This window comes from Cygnus atratus, chromosome 17 (assembly GCF_013377495.2).
Source record: "Cygnus atratus isolate AKBS03 ecotype Queensland, Australia chromosome 17, CAtr_DNAZoo_HiC_assembly, whole genome shotgun sequence".
NCBI classification, from domain to species: domain Eukaryota; kingdom Metazoa; phylum Chordata; class Aves; order Anseriformes; family Anatidae; genus Cygnus; species Cygnus atratus.
The window spans coordinates 4,544,286-4,561,112 of record NC_066378.1 but is presented as its reverse complement, the minus strand read 5'-3'; the positions used below and the strand labels follow the sequence as shown (position 1 = coordinate 4,561,112).

General features: G+C 48.7%; 2 protein-coding genes across 3 annotated transcripts in view; one reads left to right on the top strand and one right to left on the bottom strand.

The window, feature by feature from the left end:
- Positions 1 to 509: 509 nt before the first annotated feature.
- PIK3IP1 (phosphoinositide-3-kinase interacting protein 1) lies at positions 510 to 7,493 on the top strand. The gene is made up of 6 exons (XM_035556547.2): positions 510 to 984; positions 1,108 to 1,227; positions 1,337 to 1,453; positions 3,454 to 3,639; positions 3,772 to 3,850; positions 5,853 to 7,493. The coding sequence occupies exons 1-6, from the start codon at positions 525 to 527 to the stop codon at positions 6,058 to 6,060; spliced, it is 1,170 nt and encodes a 389-aa protein (XP_035412440.2). The 5' UTR covers positions 510 to 524; the 3' UTR covers positions 6,061 to 7,493.
- Positions 7,494 to 8,266: 773 nt separating this feature from the next.
- Positions 8,267 to 16,827, bottom strand: part of LIMK2 (LIM domain kinase 2) — a 30,388-nt gene continuing 21,827 nt past the window's right edge. For both annotated transcript variants that reach the window (XM_050714182.1, XM_035556546.1), the window contains 8 exons: positions 16,365 to 16,451; positions 15,454 to 15,585; positions 15,118 to 15,174; positions 14,865 to 14,930; positions 13,864 to 14,038; positions 12,373 to 12,428; positions 10,431 to 10,588; positions 8,267 to 10,252 (listed from right to left, as the gene is read on the bottom strand). In XM_050714182.1, coding sequence (XP_050570139.1) covers positions 10,096 to 10,252; positions 10,431 to 10,588; positions 12,373 to 12,428; positions 13,864 to 14,038; positions 14,865 to 14,930; positions 15,118 to 15,174; positions 15,454 to 15,585; positions 16,365 to 16,451 — 888 coding nt within the window. In that variant the 3' untranslated portion in view covers positions 8,267 to 10,095. The remainder of the gene's footprint in view (positions 10,253 to 10,430; positions 10,589 to 12,372; positions 12,429 to 13,863; positions 14,039 to 14,864; positions 14,931 to 15,117; positions 15,175 to 15,453; positions 15,586 to 16,364; positions 16,452 to 16,827) is intronic.

Below are 16,827 nucleotides of genomic sequence, written 5' to 3'. Positions count from 1 at the left end.
ATTACCCTGTATTTAACAGAAAGGAAGGGAAAGAGCGAAGAAGTGAAGCAGGCAGACTGACCAAGGTCGGAAGGAACGCTGTGGGAAAGCCAGAAATAGCACCTTGTGCTGCAGGCCTGGGCCTTGGCTGCAGCCCCATCGGTTGGCCCAGGCCATCCGTGTGAGCTCTGTCGAGCAGGTCTGAGGATTCAGCTGCTTGTTTTTCACTTTGTCAGACAGAAACCTTGCTGGTGACTCCAGGTGCTTTTGTACACTCGCTGGCATCGCAGTGTCTGAATACCTCTGCCTGTTTGGAAAATGGGTACTTACTGTAACTCCTTTTAAATGTCTGCAGAAAGGCATTAACCTGTGGCTGGATGCCTGCACTATAATTAACATAAAGCATTTGGGGGCTGTTTACCTTGTTTTTCTGTAAGCAGGCAGCTCTCCGAGCACGTGGACTCAATGAACAGCAATAGGTGAGCGTGTGCCCCCCATGCACCCGACTGGAGAATGTACTCCTCGGTGCTCCTTCTCCAGGGGCAATGGCCATTTTACTCCCCGAAGCCAAGCACGGGTCGTGCTGCGACTCTCCCCCTGCGGCCCCAGCCCTTCTCACGGCTGCGGGGCTCGGGGCCGCTTCCCCGCGGTCCCGGAGCTCTGCGGACGGGGCTGTCCGGGTGCCCGGCTCCCGGCCGTCCCTTGGCGGCCTCCCCTTCCCCTCCGGGTGCTCCCCACCGCGGCTGGGAGCCGGCAGCCGCCCGGTGGCGGCAGCGTTAGGACCCGGCGGCGGCTGCGAGGCGGGAGGGGAGAAGGGAAGAGGAGGGGGGGGGAGCGGAGCCCGGCGGTTGTTTACCGGGGAGGGGAGAGCCGGGGCAGGTCTCGCCGAGCACAGCCGGGGCTGCTCCTCGCTCTCCGCGCCGAGGATGCTGCGCGGGGCCCCGCGGCTCGGCGCGGTGCTGCTGGGCTCGCTGCTGCTGCTGGCCTCCGCCCGGGGAGCAGAGGGTGAGTGGAGGCTTTGTTGGAGGCTGGGGGGGATGGAGGCCGGCCCCGGGGGGATTTAGGGGACGAGGGGGGCAGCAAGGGCTGCCCGGCTCTCCCCGCATGCCCGGCCTGCTCTCCCTGCAGAGTGCCTCCGCGGCGACGGCGCGTCCTACCGCGGGAGCCGGAGCGTGGCCTCCGGAGGAGCCCCGTGCCTCAACTGGGGGCTGGCGGTGCGGAGCGGGCCCGGCGCCGAGCTCCCGGCAGGTGGGTGCGAGGGGTCTGGTTTTTTGTTTTCTTTTTTTTTTGGGGTGGGGCGGGGGGTGGGGATCGGGCCGCGGAGGTCCCCCTGCTGACGGCCCTGTGCCTCCCGCAGCCGCCGAGGATCACAACAGCTGCAGAAACCCCAACGGTGCCGCCGCACCCTGGTGCTACGTCCGAGGTGCCGATGGGGTCCCCGAGAGGAGACCCTGCGACATCGCCCCGTGCCCAGGTAGGAGCGCTTCCCCCCCCTCCCCTTCCCCTCTTTGCTGCCCTCCCCTGGGCTTTGTTTTTCCCATCCTACCGCTGGGGTTGGGGTTTGTCATCAGGGTGGGGTCCCCCCTGCACACAGACAGCCCCAGCTCCGCCAGCCTCCACTGCTCTTCTCCGGGAACCCAGTGTACCCGGGGCTCCCCTCCGGCCCTTGTCTGCACATCTGCCTCCCAGCTGTACCTTGCTCCACCCCTAGAGCTTTTGTGTTGGCACCAGAAAAAGCCTGTGCAAAGCCTTGCCCCCCACACCCATTTTGCTAGTCGCTATAGGGCTGTTGGGTCATGTTGCAAAAGGCTGAGGTCTGGACATCTAGGAACTACAGAGATGTGGGTAGAACATTACCGTAGGGCATGTTACAGCTGTCCAAACAAGTATGCAGCTGCTAAATGAGTGCCAGGGTGAGTCTGGGCATAGGTGGGGGGAATAGAACTTGGTAAAAACAAGAACTGAAGGGAGGACAGTAAGAAACAGAAAACCCCAAGCATTAGATTCATCTTGGATGGTCAGACATGTCAGGGTGTGAAATAACCTGCTGAGAGAAGAACTGTAGTTGAGAGCCTGCTTCAGGGAGAGAAGATATTTCTATTGACTGAGGCCAAAGTAGCCACTTGTTTTTTGAACTGTTTATCTCTGAGAGCCCCTCGAGATTTACACACTTCACTGTCCCTTGGGATCGCTAGCCTTGCACGTAAACAGTTTTCCCCCACACGTACTTCCTCCACTTTTCTTCACTGTGCTTGTCTTTTGCCTGCTTTTCCCTAAAGATAAAGCAAAACAAATGTTCTACTGCCAAGATCTTTACTCAAAACAGCCCTGCAGCTTTGGGACCTGGGGAGTTAACTGACCTTTCAGCCAATACATGATTTGCATGTTTAATGGTTTGGCTATTTTTATGTCTCAGAGTGGGTACCTTTTTATTGTAGTCATGTCCTGCAGCTTGCCTTAGTTCAGCTTCTCTGGCTGACTTTAAATACAATAACTATGCAGTGCAGGGGACCCTGATTTCTAACTCTCCTTCTGTACTTCCATTTCACATTCCACTGAGGACTCAAAATGGCTGCAGATAGAAAATCCATATGGAGTTATTGCCAGCTGTGGGGTGAGATCCAAGGGCCTACTGAGAGATGGAGGGAGTTTTCAGGTGTGGATGCATACCGTGCATGGTATTTCCAAAAAGCATTATTATTATTTTTGTTTGTTTGTTTAGGACAAGTAGTAGATGTTTACATTCCACTGCCATAGCTTTTACTGTTCTACAGCTTCCATTTTAGCTGTGGCGTGAAAGAAGAAGATGTCTTGAAGACATCCATCTTTATGCACCTTTCTTTGGGCTCTGGCTGAGGAGGGACTTGCTGTACTTAGGCCAGTCAGTGACTGTGCTGCCTGAAGCGTTGCTCTGACTTAGCCTGTCTCTAATGCTAAAGGAGTTTGCTATATGGCTGCAAAGAGGGGCTGCATAAGAATCTCCCCAGGTTGTTCTTCCACCAGCTGGAGTCTCTTTCCATCAAACTTTTCTGTGTCAGAAAGATGGAGGCAGAAGAAAGATAAAGACTCCTGGGAGATTTGGGATGGAGATCCTCATCATCTTGTTCATGTCTGTTCAGCATGATTGAAGCTGCAGCCTGTATATTGATCTATAGACTAAATGAGGTCATTGTGCATCCCCTGGACTCATGCCCTGAACCTGGGTTTCATTCTGCTGTCTGACTTCTGTCTTGTCTGTGGTGGTGCCTTACACTCCTAGCTAAATAGATTCATGTCAGAGGAAAGCAGGGGGAGGAGTACATTTCTCTTGGTAGGATTTCTGGCAACAACTTAAGAGGGAAGAAGTGTTTGTCAGCCTACTTCGAAGGCAGTCCGGTGATAGCAGTCTAGATCTGTCCCACTCACAAGGCACATGTTATGCTGAAGTACTCATCAATGCTCATTATTTTGTATGTTTCTCTTTCTTGCCAACAGATGCTACTGCTACCACAGTTCCGGTCCCCACAGCAGAAGTTAATATTTCTCAGGAGGTCAACCAGGTGTTTGAACCAGCTGATACCTTGCCCTCCCGGAGTGAGGCAGCCGCTGTGCAGCCAGTCATTGGGATAAGTCAGAGAGTGCAGATGAACTCCAGAGAAAAGAAAGACTTAGGGACACTAGGTACAAACACTGGATTGTGTGCTGGATCCATTCCTGTAATTCTGGCAGGATGGACTTTTTTCGAGGCTCTGAAAGCAACGCTGTAACTGGATCTAATGCCTCCAATTTTGCCTCTTTCTTTTCTCTCCACAGGGTATGTGCTGGGGCTGATCATGATGGTGATAATCATTGCCATTGGAGCTGGCATTGTCCTGGGATATATCTATAAGAGGTCAGTGGCTACTCTCCTTTGTTCAAAAACTGGTTGCATGAAGCAACCTATATAGATGAGGAAAGTCTGAGCATCTGCAGACCCAACCAGATCCTAGTGAAAAGACAGCTAGGATGCTGTCTTTTCATACAAGAGTTTCTCTTGTCACAAGAACTATTTAAAAATTATTTTGTTTTTGTTTTGTTTTGGGGCTTGTGTGTGCAGGCATGTGTGTGTGCTTTGATGTGGCTTTCTCAGGTGCTCCCAGGGGAGCTGACTTTCAGGTAAGAGCTGGAGAGAGCAGATCCCAGGTGTCCTCACAGGAAATTTCTTTTGTGGTCAGAATAAGAAGCGATCCTTTTAGCAGGCCACCTGTTCCCCTGCTTTTTCTAGTGTAGGTACCTTTAGAAAAAAAAAAAAGGCAAATTCTTTGCATACGTGCATTGTATTCTATGAAGCTGCATATCAAGTAGCGCTCGTTTTGAACAAGTTCCTTTTACCACAGCTCCTGCCTGCTTTAAGGTCAGTTTTGATTCACGTGTAAGTTATGACTTGTTCAGCCACTTCAGTGTGTTGGAAAGAAACCTTTCTGTAGCTCAGCAGCGTTTGAGCATCAGAAGGGTTTGTGGTAACAGCAAGCAGCTTAGTTATTTGTAAGGCACAGGGCAGGATTAACAAATACCAGTGAATATGGTTTTCAGCAAGTGAAGGCCCGGGCTGTCTCCTCTGGAAGGGTTTGTTCTGTAGTTTGGCTGTTTGACAGCAGTCTGACACAACCAAGCAGAAGGAGCCCTCTCCCAGGCTGGGACATGTCTTTATGTAAGTGTTTATAATAAACGCCGGCAGAAAAAAAAAACAGAGGGAGGAGTGTTACATAAGGGGCAAAACACAGAGCGCTGTTTGTCGAAGAATCTGATTTGAGGTGTCACTTCAGAGAATGCTGTTTCATGTGCTGGCAGGAACAGCAGCCACTGCTACATGTTTGTAGGCAGCTTTGAAAAGCTGCCAAAATGCTTATGTGCTGACTGGAAGCCCTCAGCAGCTCTGCCTCTTTGGGATCACCAGCCCCAGGAGGCGCTGAGTGGTGCCTGTCGCACCTCACTCCTGTCTTCAGCGGGAAGGAGCCAAAGACAGAGGCTGAGCTTTTTCCAAATGTAGCTTTGCTTCTTCAAACCCATAGAGCCCACTGCAGGGTTGCAGTGCAGGATGTTTCCTCTCTTCCCTGGTGTCTTGCTCTCCAAACTGCATGTGCAAGCTGGCAGGTTTGGGTGGGTGTGGTGAGAAACCTCTGATGTGTTCAGCAGCTTTTGGTATACATGGTTTTTCTGGAGACAACGTGCTATTAATGCCATCCATTTTTAAAGCGATGCAGTTCTTCCTTGGCACAAATTACAGAGGTGTCATCTCCTTTAGCTACAGGCTGTAAAGTGAAGTCAGCTTGAGAAGCCACTTGTGGTACTAAGCTGTTAGCTGCAGCAGAGCCAGCTCTAAAGTAGACTTTAATACTTTCAGTAATGGTATAATTTACTACACAGGTTTGTTTGCTGCAACAAAAGGCAGATTCTGTCACCACCTCTGATGGTTGTTTTCTGTTGGATGAAGCAGGCTACAGAAGCTCTTTTGCACAGCAGTGGGCTCTGCGCTGTCTCACTGCTTCCCTGGGCCTGCATCAGGCAGTGCTGTGGGACTGCAAGGTATTAAGTAACATGTCAGCTCCGTGGCTTGAAGGAGAAATTTGGCTTTACAGTCATCATTTAGTCGAAGCACTGTCAGTGAACAAGCCAGTTAGAGAGAGGGACACTTTACTTGGCTGCTTTTTTTGTAAAGTTTCTCACATAGGGGCCTCTATTTACAATAGGGAATGTTTCAGGGACCACTGTATGTAGCTGGAACATCTTTTTGTTAAAGAAAGAGCTAAATCTTCCTTTCTAGTATATTGTCTTCACTGGAACTCTGCCTCTAGGCAGTGGCACTCACCCCATGCACATACCTATGTGTTTCTTTTTTTTTTTTTCTTATCTAGGGGAAAAGACCTGAAGGAAAAGCATGAGCAGAAAGTTTATGAGCGTGAAATGCAGCGCATCACACTGCCACTCTCAGCGTTCACCAATCCTGCCTGTGAGCTTGTAGATGAGAACACAATTGTGGTGCACACTAACCAGACACCTGTGGAGGAAACGCACGATGGTAGTGGCCCACTCATGGGGCAGGCAGGTACCCCCGGTGCCTGAGCAGCTGGGCCAGGAGAGGTGCAGGCTGAGCGAAGCTTCCTGCTTCCCACTGTGAGTGTGGGGGGTGCGTGTGTTCATTTCTATTTTGTTTTCTTTTTGATGAAAGCCAGATGAAGGTGATGCAGAGGGACAGAGCAATGGGCTATTCATCACAATCTGTTTGAGGAGCACCATTCAGTGCATGACCAGCTGGGGACTGGTGGGGTGGACCCTGCTGCTTCCTCCCACCTCTCTCCACAGAGTGCCAAGGAGCTGGAGGGGATGATGGGCCAGGCTCGCACCTAGCCACAGATCCCATAGCCCAGAGTGTGGTCTTGGCTTCCTTTTTCTGTTCCTTTCCTATTTAACGGTGTGCACTGTTACTTACGTTTCAGCCTGGAAGCCCAGGAGGGAGCAGTACTGCAGGGACTGAGGGGAGCTTCACGTCAGACTTAGCTAGATAATTACACTCTGATTATAGTTCCTGCCTTTTTGCTTTAGTGGCTTAGAGCTGGAGCCGCTATCCAGAATCCTTCTACTAGAACAGGGATTGTTTTTTTTCTTGTTTGTTTGCTTTCCCCAAATAAGTATATTTGAGGGATGGCTCTGACCAGGAACAGTATGTTTAGCCCTAGTGTAAAATTTGGAAAAGCTCTTCTCAAGCTCTCAACAAATCCAGGTCTTCCAGGGCTGAGGCCACTTCTCCATTTTCCTGCGGTGCTACATGCACAGCCACACTTGTAGGTGTCCCAGTGGTCTGCTTCCTGCTCACTTACACAGATCAGGAGACCAAAAGGCCAGCAGCAGATAGTTCTGGAGTAAAGAGAAAAAAAACCTGCACCCTTCTGTTACCTACTTCAGGTTGAGCACTGAGAATAGACATCTAAGTTCCCTTGACTTTCTGCAGGGCTAGCTCTGGACAGAGAGGCCAAGCCAGCTGTAGAGGTCACGCTGACCACGAGGCAGCAGCTCCTGCTCTTCTGGCTGTAAGGGCAGCTGCTCTTGCAAGATCCTGAAGTTACAGCATGGCTTCTGGCCCAGCCCTCTTCACACACAGCTTGTGCAGCAAGCCTGCTTGCTTACAGAGCCTGGCCTTATAAGAGAGGTTTTGTAACAACTTTTATCAGCATTCCAGGGACTTTGGAAAGGATGGCTGCTGCAGCATCTCCCCGATGGCACCGAGGCAAGGCCAGTTCAGGGAAACATCTATCCCCACCTCAGGGGAATCAAGCCATTCAAGTAAGTTTTCTAGCCATCTGCTTTACAGCTGAGGGCCTAACAGGGAATAGCACTTGGCAGCAGGGGTTTTAGTGTTAATGTTTGATTCAGGAAAGGGAAACATTTTATTTTTAAATGCCTTTGAATACTATTTCTTTGTAAATGTTTTAAATACCTCAGTATGAGAAGGTGCAGATTGTGCTACCTTGTATTAAAGCTTAAAAGAAAAATGCTCTGTAGACATGTGTGGACTGTGGCTCAATCTCTACATTCCTGCCTGCCAGAGCAGCCTCCTTTTGCTTATTGCAGACTTCAAACTGAGAAGGGAAGATGCTACTTCAGTTTGCCAAGCCCAAAGGTAAATCCCTACAAGCAGTGCTTCCACTCACCAGGACTGAAGAGGGGTACAGAACTTATCTCCTTGCTGCCAGCAGTTAGCCTATTACTGGGACTGTTCCTGAAAAGCAGCCGGGGGCATGCGAGCTGTGCTGACTAAGCAGGCTGGCCCGTGGGAAGACTGCTCTCAGTTACAGTCCCTTCCTGCAGTGACGCAGGTCAGTTGTGCTTTGGTGCCACTCAGCAGCAGCTCCATCCCTTGGGGCCTTGGACTGGAAAGTATGATGGAGACAGATCGCAGCAGGTTATAGGAGGCACTGACGTAGCTAGCATTTTCCTTCTGTCCTGGCATCAACAGCTGCCTCTTGAACTACATATTTCAGAATGTGATGTTTCCAAGAATGGGCTGTGTTTTTATCCCTAATTCAGAAAAGGAAGAGAGGGAGAGGCTCCATGTTCTGCTGCCCTGTGTCAACTCTTGAACAACAACAACGTCACCTTCTTCCCTTTCCACCGCTCCAGGTGACTAGTACTATAGCACACTTACACTGTATCTCAGTCGTCCTGTGTGTGGTAGAGCCCTCTGGCTCAATAAAGCAAGTTCTTAGATTTTGTGACAAAAAACAGAAGCAAGTTATAGCTCGCTATTTTATGCACCACACAGACGACACAATCCTGTTTCCACAGCATACGTTTACTGTTTTTTAATTTAGTTAGATCATGGAGCTGTGCAAATCACAGTTCATAAACCCCACCCACACATGACCCAGGACCCCCCCTTCAGAGGTCCCCTCACAAACCAGCCTAAGGGGGGAGGTGGGGAATCCTATTGACAATCCTGACTGAATCCACTGGACCCAGTTTAGAGAGGCTCCTTCACTGACTCACAGCACAAGCCATTCCCCGTGTTTCTAAAAACACCATTACACAGACTAACCCCCCGCCCCCACGCACATTTTGTCAGGTGATGACTGGTCCCATGTCATTTTACACGACACTTTGAACTCATGGGTAAATGGTGGAAATCAAAGTAACTGAACACCCATTTCCCACCATTCAGCACTGAGAGGGATGGGGGGACACAAGGAGAAAGCACACTAAAAATCCAGTTAAACCAAGAGGTTCGTAGAACTTAAGAGCAGGACTTGAGCCAGCTTTTTGTTCGGTTCTGACAACCACATGAGCTACTGAGACAGTAGCTTGCTTCCTTCTCCTTCAGCTGAAGAAGTGCTGGAAGAAAACAACCCCCACCCCCCTCCCAGTGACTCCAAGCCCTTTTTTCTCCCCCAAAGCAGGGAATGACCTTGAAGAAAGTTTCTGCTTGGACAATCAGCTCAGGGGCTACAACAGCAGCTGCAAGACGACCTTCAAACGGAGCAACTTGCACAGCCTGCAGGGAAAGATGAGGTAATGGCAACTGAATTATTAGTTCTCCAGCTGCCACTCCTGACTGGATGGGACAGTCTCCATCACTTTTCTGTTTACCAGTAAGTCCATCCTTGAAGTAGCCTTGGGCATGTCTCATGCACAAAGCCTGAGCCACTTCAGACCTTCAGCTTCCTGAAGAGCACCTTCTGCCACCCTTTCTGTGACCTCATGTCCACAGGCCGAGCACTCCAGCAGCTTCATCTCTCCATGGATGACCTCAGCCAGTGCCTAGTGCAGTTCTACACATTCAGGTTCAAATAATCTCACATAGGTTAAGGTCCTTGGGCAGGCAAGACTTGCTGTGCAGGCTCAGGGTCTGAAGATGTTCAAGTGGCTCATCTGCTGCCTGCCTGGGTCAATATCAGGAGGGGCAAGCAGAGCTCAGTCTTAGTGTTTCAGGCTTTTGGAGGTATTCAGAGAGAGAGGAAGAAAAAACCAACAAAACCAAAACAAAACCAAAACAAAAATGCATACACGTTTCCCCATGAGAGTTGCCCAGTTCCTAGGCTTTTTCACTCCCTGGACACTGGAGGCCAAAATTTCAACAGGCTGTTATGGAAAACACATGCACAAACATACACACACACACACACACACAGTCCTGGTGGGGCCTTTTGCCAGATGTCCAATTTCCCCAACTTTCTGAGCAGGGTAGTCAGTGGAAGGAGTTCCAGAAGTTCCAGAAGTGCTGGTCCTCACCCAGGAGAGTTTCCTATAGCAATTCCCTCCCTGGCGGACAGGCCAGGGTGGTTTCACAGCTTGCAGCCAAGTTCTAAGGCACCACAGTAAAGAAGCCTGAAAAGGCCAGAGAAACATTTCTCAAGCCAGAAAAATAGTGTTGAGCAGCTTTCATAGGTGCAGTTGGCAGGAAACAGTCCTTTTTGCTTCTGAAACATGCCAGAAATCCACAATGAATCAGGGTGTCCAAGAGGAGGAGGGTTGGGTGGGGAGAGAGAGGCAATGCAGCGAATGCACAGCACGGTGCCCCTTTAATGCCCTGGAAGTGGCTGAAGTGCATCTCCCTCCCCGTCACTCGACTCCAACAGAAGTGGTGCAGGCAGCAGGACAACCTGACTAGGTTGTGTTTTCAGGGAGCTTGTCACGGTTCAGTCCATACTGCACACTCACGTTGTGGTCCAGCTCTTCCAGCTCAGACGGGAGGGGGATGGCAAGTTCTCCCAGGTAGAGAGAGAGAGCTTCGAAAGAATCTTCCAGCTTGGAAAAAGGGGGCCTAGAAGCAGCAGTGAGGAAATGTGAGTGGGGAAGATAAAGCAGAACAGCATGTGGAATAGCTGGGCCAGTTGCCCAAATATAATTCCCCCCTCCTCTGCTGTGCAGAGCAATCCTTCCACCAAGGGTGGAACATCCTCCAGGCTTACTAAGGGGGGTGCTCCCAACACCAAACCTACCTGCTCTCTGGTTCCAGTCTGCAGCAAATGGCAGCCAGAGGGAAAAAGGCTGGAGGACAGTCAGCAGGAACAAACTTTTCCCAAAACAGCTTAACATTAAGGCCAAAATCCAGTGTGCGTGGGAGACAGTCCGGGTCAGCATAAACCTGGCCTATGATCTAGGGAGAAATGAGAGGTATGCTTAAGAACAGTAACAGTCCTAGAGCGTTAACAAGCAGAGAACTCCAACATTAGGCAGGGAATCCTTCAAAGTTTTAGATTGGAAGAGAAAGAGCAGAAATGCTGTTCCTCCTCTCCAACGGGACTAGTTGCACACAGGAATAAGCAAGGCACTGCATACAGGCAAATTTCAGGTGAAACTTTTACAAGACCTAGCACATGGTCACTGTTGTAGAGGAAGGCCCAGACACCTCTTGTTTCTCCCCAGGGTTTTTCTGCTGGATAGGACAACATGCACGTCCCAAAGAGCTCAACAGTGTTTCACTCTGATGTATGGTGCTGGGGGATGATGCAGCCCTCCTGGTCACAGGTAACAAATACAACCTGCATCCCGTCCCATCTCTCCTCTCCCACACAATCTTATATCACCACCAGCAAAGCTCCTTTGTCATACGGAACTTGATCTAGGAAGTGCTGTAATTGCAACAGCACAACAAATTCTGAGCTGCTCAGTTACTGGCAAATTCAACCCACCCACACCCAGAGGGTAGGGAATAGAAAGAACAACCGTAACCAATGCCTAGGAGGTTGCAGACAAGAGCCAGTAGAGGAAAGGGATGGGTGGAACAAGAAGCCCTGCCCCAGCACTCGAAGTCCCAGTTCTCGCCACTGAGGTACGCTCACCACCTCCAGTGCTAGGGGACTCAAAGTACACTAAGAGGAAACATACCCATTGCAGAGAGCTGTAGGGTGATCTGGGTCCAAAGGAGGCCAATGTCAATACAAACTCTCATATGGGAAGAGTATTAGGTATAAAGCCTCATCAGGTATCACAGAAAGGGTGTTATTTATAACTACTTATGCTTTTCTCTGCCAATAAATTCAGCAGTACAACCACATCCTGTAACTAGTTAGTGGATGCCCATTATGTATTTTGGCAGGGTTACTTCCTTATCTTTTGTTTTTTTTTAAAGCATCTTGATTTTGGTAACAAGTGAAATGTTCGTATGCTACCACCCCCTTTGTCTTTTCTTTTTTTCTCTAGATAAAACAATAGTTTTAGTTCCACAAACAGATTTTTCACATTCCTAAAACTATCGGTCATAACCACAACATTCTCCAAAATGAGGACCCAGTACAGACAGAGCTCCAGATGAGGCCACAAAGATTTATGCACAGTTATCTTCTGTCCCCTTCATCCAAACACTGAAGATGAAACTGTGCTGGTCTCTCCTGGTGTTCCTGTAAGTGCTGTGTTCCCAGTACACATAACACCCCAGCTTTCATCTGTACTTCCACTGTCTTTTAAAACTGAAAATACCTTGCAGCTTAAGTGGTGCTCTCTGCTCTGCAGACAGAAAAGCCCAATATAATAGTAAGAACGTGCACTGACTTGAGATATGCTAAGCCAGCAGACTTCAGGGTGCATGCTTCATTAATCCACCTGCAAAGAAGTTTCAGTTTCCTCTTCTTTGAAAACATATGCCATCCACAGTGGAGGCCCTGAATTTACTGAGATTATACAGCTGACTGTTCTTTTATTGAGGCAATATGAATAAATAAATCACAGTTTTGGGGAACATCTCTTCCAGCAAAATGGATACCAGGGCTCAATCAGAACCTGACAGAGAATGGATGCAGGGTAAGCTTTGTACTCCCTGCCTAATTCACTGCGCTGTCACAGGCTGCATACTCAGCCACAGGGAACTGTCTGATACAACGTGTGGAAGGAGATAGCAATGGAAAAGTCCACTGAAGATGCCACGTAATGTCCTGGACTTACCTCACAAAGAACAATCCCAAATGAAAAGATGTCCACTGTCTCATCATAGCTCTGTCCTGCAGGAAACATAAGGCATTCAGCATTGTGACAGACAATTCCCCACCCATCTATTCCAGGAGCTGCCAGCATCTGTCTTGGGCTTGGCCTCCAAAGCTTAACAAAGCCTATTCCCTGGAGGGCCCTACAAACAGGATACAAAGCAAGGTTTAAATCTGAGTAGGGTCAGTTGCCCCAAGACATGTATAGGAAGATGCAGCTGGTATACATCACCTCCACTTATTTTAAACTCTGCTTCTTTCTTCTGCTGGAGAAGAAAAGGACAACGCAGGGAAGCCTCACATATCAGAGGTCAAAGCAAATGCTAAGGATGACTATAGAAAGCCCATTTCCATTGACTGCTGTTTTAGTGCCTCTCTACACAGCAGTAAGTCAGTGTTCAGCTTCCCCAGCAGCGAGTCCCTGCTGCAGTGACTGCAGAGGTAATAAATTACGTACCAGCAGCGCTTAGAATCTGGGAACATAGACTGGCTCCAGCATGCCATTCTGTGAGTACAGACACACCCCTCCCAAGCCAATATCCGGTAAACAGCCTTTTTTGTAGAGGTGATGTCAGACTGCATTCTTGCTATTCTCCTGACAAATGCCAGGTCTGAGACAGCCTCTGAGAAGCAGCCTCAGACTCAGACGGGCCTGTAGGCCTTGAGAGGAGGAAAACAGGAGAGTACCCAAGAAGGTAACGTGAAGAACTGTTGAATATTGGGGAGAAGAGCCAAGTCCTCCCTTCTCCAATGGACTACGTCAGGCAATACTGATCATGTAGGCAGCCCAACTGCTCAGCCTGGCCAGACAGACCTGCTCATTGGGAGGACATGGTATCCATTGTATTTCACCTTTACCTCAGCTCCTGCAGGGACATTTTTTTTCCCCTAAGGGACATAGTTCATCCTTAATGCAACTGTGGGCTATATGCCAAAAAACAAACAAACACGGTTCCCTGCACTTGGGCAACCCCCACCCTCACCTCAGTCCCAAGATTTCAGCAAAGCTGGCAGCAGATGGCTTTTCCCTGGATCTACGCAACCACACACATAAGCCTCATCCTGGAGTTTAATGACTCCCAGTTCAAGGGGCAGCTACAAAGCAAGTGACTCTAACAGAAATTATTCTCGGGTTCAGATTTGTTTCAGGCCTCTTCTATCTTCCCTGATACTGGACTGTAGCAAGTTTAGCTCTGCTGCCCTTCTGAAGAATCCTGCTATCTGCCAGAAACGTTACCTCTGATGGTACAAGGGCTTATCAAGGCAGGTACTGCAAAAGAAGTGCAGCTAGGATACCTGTGTGTATAAATAAGCTTGTGTATTAGCAGGTCTAAAACCATAGGCTCTAATAGGTTTGATTGTTACTAGGGGCTGGGAGCTTTCAGTAATCCTATCATCCCTATACCTTGACACAGGCTGGCTCCTTGCCTGTACCTTGCTATCAGTATCTTACCATTTAGCATTTCTGGGGCCATCCAGTATGGGTTGCCAACCACCGTGTAGCGCTTCTTCCTGTCACTCTTCCGCAGGGTTCGTTTCTTGGCAGATGGTTTCTCCAGAGTGGGCTTTTTTCTTTCCTCCACAATTAGCCGAGACAGACCAAAGTCAGCCACCACCACCGTCTTATCCTATACAAGGGATTTAGATTAAGCCACTGATTCTCCTCAACTTCTTTCAGGCGCAAGGAGGCTGCAATTCCTGTTCACTGTCAACTACACTGTAAGGGCTGCTAGCAAGGTTTCCTGCATCCAGATGAGTGTAGCAAGCTGTCTAGACAGGTGTATGACACCAAATTCACAATTCCAACCTATCATTTCCTCTCATTACTTTTTCCTTGTGTGGTCGCTAGCATGAATCCCATTAACTTTGCTACACTTGCTGGGGCAAACTTGGACCTTTCTTTTCAGACCGTCCTATTCTACCTGGCCAGAAATTAACTGAGCCTTTCATCCTGGATCACTTGAAGCCTAGATACTCATCTCATATTCCAGTCAAGTGAAAAAGGGCTTGAGCAAATGAAGCTACAAAAAAATCTTGTGACCTAAAAGCAGTTCAAAAGAGAGTGCACACACATGCACACACCTGCACACTTGTCTGAGTCCTGAGCAGTAATAAAACAGTCAGCAAGAGCTTCAAGACTACAGGAACAGAAGCAGCTGTAGAGCTGTACATTTCATAGTTCAGATGTACTAACTCTTATAATGTAACTGTTAATAGATGCTACCACAGGAAAGGGGGGGAAGAGAACAGAATGAAGAAACGGTAAAAGCAAGATCAATCTGGGAAATCCCATGTGAAGATGAAGTTCCCTTGTTTAGGGCACTAAAGCCTCTCTGAAATCAGTCCCAACCTGACAAGATGGGGCTCTGAACTCAACATCATGTGGAGAAAACCAGGGTAGGAAGATGACAAGGAAGGGAACAGCAAGCTGTGGAGAACAGAGGTATAGCTCACCAACTTAATTAGGCAATTGTGTGAATTCAGGTCTCTGTGAATAATGCACATGGAGTGCAAGTAAGCCTGGAATAGAGAGAGAGAAGTCATTGTTAGGGATTTCCAAGCAAGCATGTCCCTTTACATTTACAGGCCTCAACAACTATTTGATAGTAGTCACGCAGGATCCACAACCCTTTATAAACCACACTGCTGAAGCTGCTAACCCTCACCCTGGAGGTTTGCTCAGTGATGCAGGAACCGTCTGACTCACCATTCCAGAAGCAATTCCTTTGGCAAAGCTGACCTTCTGCTGCCAGGGAAACGGGTCCTGAAAGACAAGTCCTCAGTCAGGGTCTACCTTACCAGCCAGCTGGTGACAGCAATTCTTCCTCAACAGGGACCCCTACAGCAGTCAGAGAAAGATGATATAGCCCCAGGAAGAAGGCACTTCCTGCTCCAAGCCACCCAAAGCTAAGAAAAAGCTTTTCCACACAGCTCCAAAACAAAAGACTACCAACAAACATTGTAAGGTTGGCACAACCACAGCACACTGTCAACCTTGTTCCACAATGAAGGTCTACTAGGCTTCTCCTCAGCACATACTCACCGCATTGCGGAGGAAGTCCTTCAGGGTGCCACCCTCGATGTACTCAGTGAGGAGATTTAGCTTCTTGTCCTTGTACAGTACACCGATGAACTTCAGCACGTTGGGATGATCCAAGCTGCGCATCACTTTCACCTGGGAAGCAGACATCCCACCCCAAAGTGCAGAATGGAACAAGTCCTGGCAAATTCTGTCTGCAGTGATATTTGTACTGCTCCTGCCCCAGCAGAGGACAGCGCTCCCATCCTGGAAGTCACCTCCAGGCCCCACAGAGTACACTCAAACCCTAATCTTAAAGCAGTCAATTACATGTTGCCTCTTCATTTCCACACTGTGTGATTAATCTGATCTTAGTCTTTAAGGAGAGCATCCTTGGGTTTGGTTAACTTTTAAGAGAGATGAGAGTTCTCCAGGGCAGCTATCTGTTCCATATTGTGCATGCCAGGATCAGAACAGCAGTGTCAGCTGTTTAGGGAGCTGCCTGCTTTTAAGCTAAATCAGACTTTGAAAAACATGGTAGGCAGCTACCAAGAAAAAAGTTTAGTTTAAATACAGCAGGAGTCTTAAACATCTTACGGATATTGGCCCTCATCACTTGTATTTGTGCACAAGGCTCAGGGGATAAATCCTTTATGTATTTGCACAGCTCTATTTGCTTCAGACTCAGACCACTTTTTATCATTGAAAAATTAATGAACTGGGAGCTGAAGTCATGCCTACTGCTCAGTTTAAGCAAGTCACACTTCACTGCAGCAAACGTTCAGCTGGTGTCAGGCTTTCCCCAGTGTAATGTCTCCCTCCTTAGCACCTCAATTCCTGCCAGTCTGCTGGCATGATCGCTTTCTCACTGGGGGAGATGGAAGAGAGTGCCGCCATACTACTGGCTTGGTAATTTTTGGAAATCTTGCTCCTACCTCTGTCAAAAAAGTCTTCTGTGTTTCCTCATCACAGCGAATCAGCTCCTTCATCACCATCACCTTTCCCGTTGCTTTGTGAGTCACCTGGTGGAAACAGACACCACAACTACAGGCAAGGTTCAAGAATACATAGCTCCAAAGCTCTTGCAACTCTTCTGAAAGAGAAGGTAATATTCCCCTTCTATCTGGAGAAGGATATACAGAGGAGAAAACTCAAGAGCCCAGGGATCTGCAGAAAACAGCATAAAATTTCTCCTTTCAGAATTCAGCAGAGATTCTGTAAGAGAAACAGAAATCTCCTAAAGCTGACAGAGGGTCATACCAAGAGACCAACAGCATCCCAAGAACCAGAGCTGAAGTCTCCACTTTAGGCAGCATAAGGTTGAGCTGTCAAAACCTCTGAAGGAATCAGTTCCATACTTGTGCGTGTCTCAAGTTCCTTTAGGGAAAGCACTTGCCC

Coding starts and splice junctions, on each gene's coding strand:
- PIK3IP1 (XM_035556547.2), top strand. CDS start 525: ATGGCCATTTTACTCCCCGAAGCCAAGCACGGGTCGTGCTGCGACTCT. Junction 1,228..1,336: donor CGGCGCCGAGCTCCCGGCAG/GTGGGTGCGAGG, acceptor TGCCTCCCGCAG/CCGCCGAGGATCACAACAGC. Junction 3,851..5,852: donor CTGGGATATATCTATAAGAG/GTCAGTGGCTAC, acceptor TTTCTTATCTAG/GGGAAAAGACCTGAAGGAAA.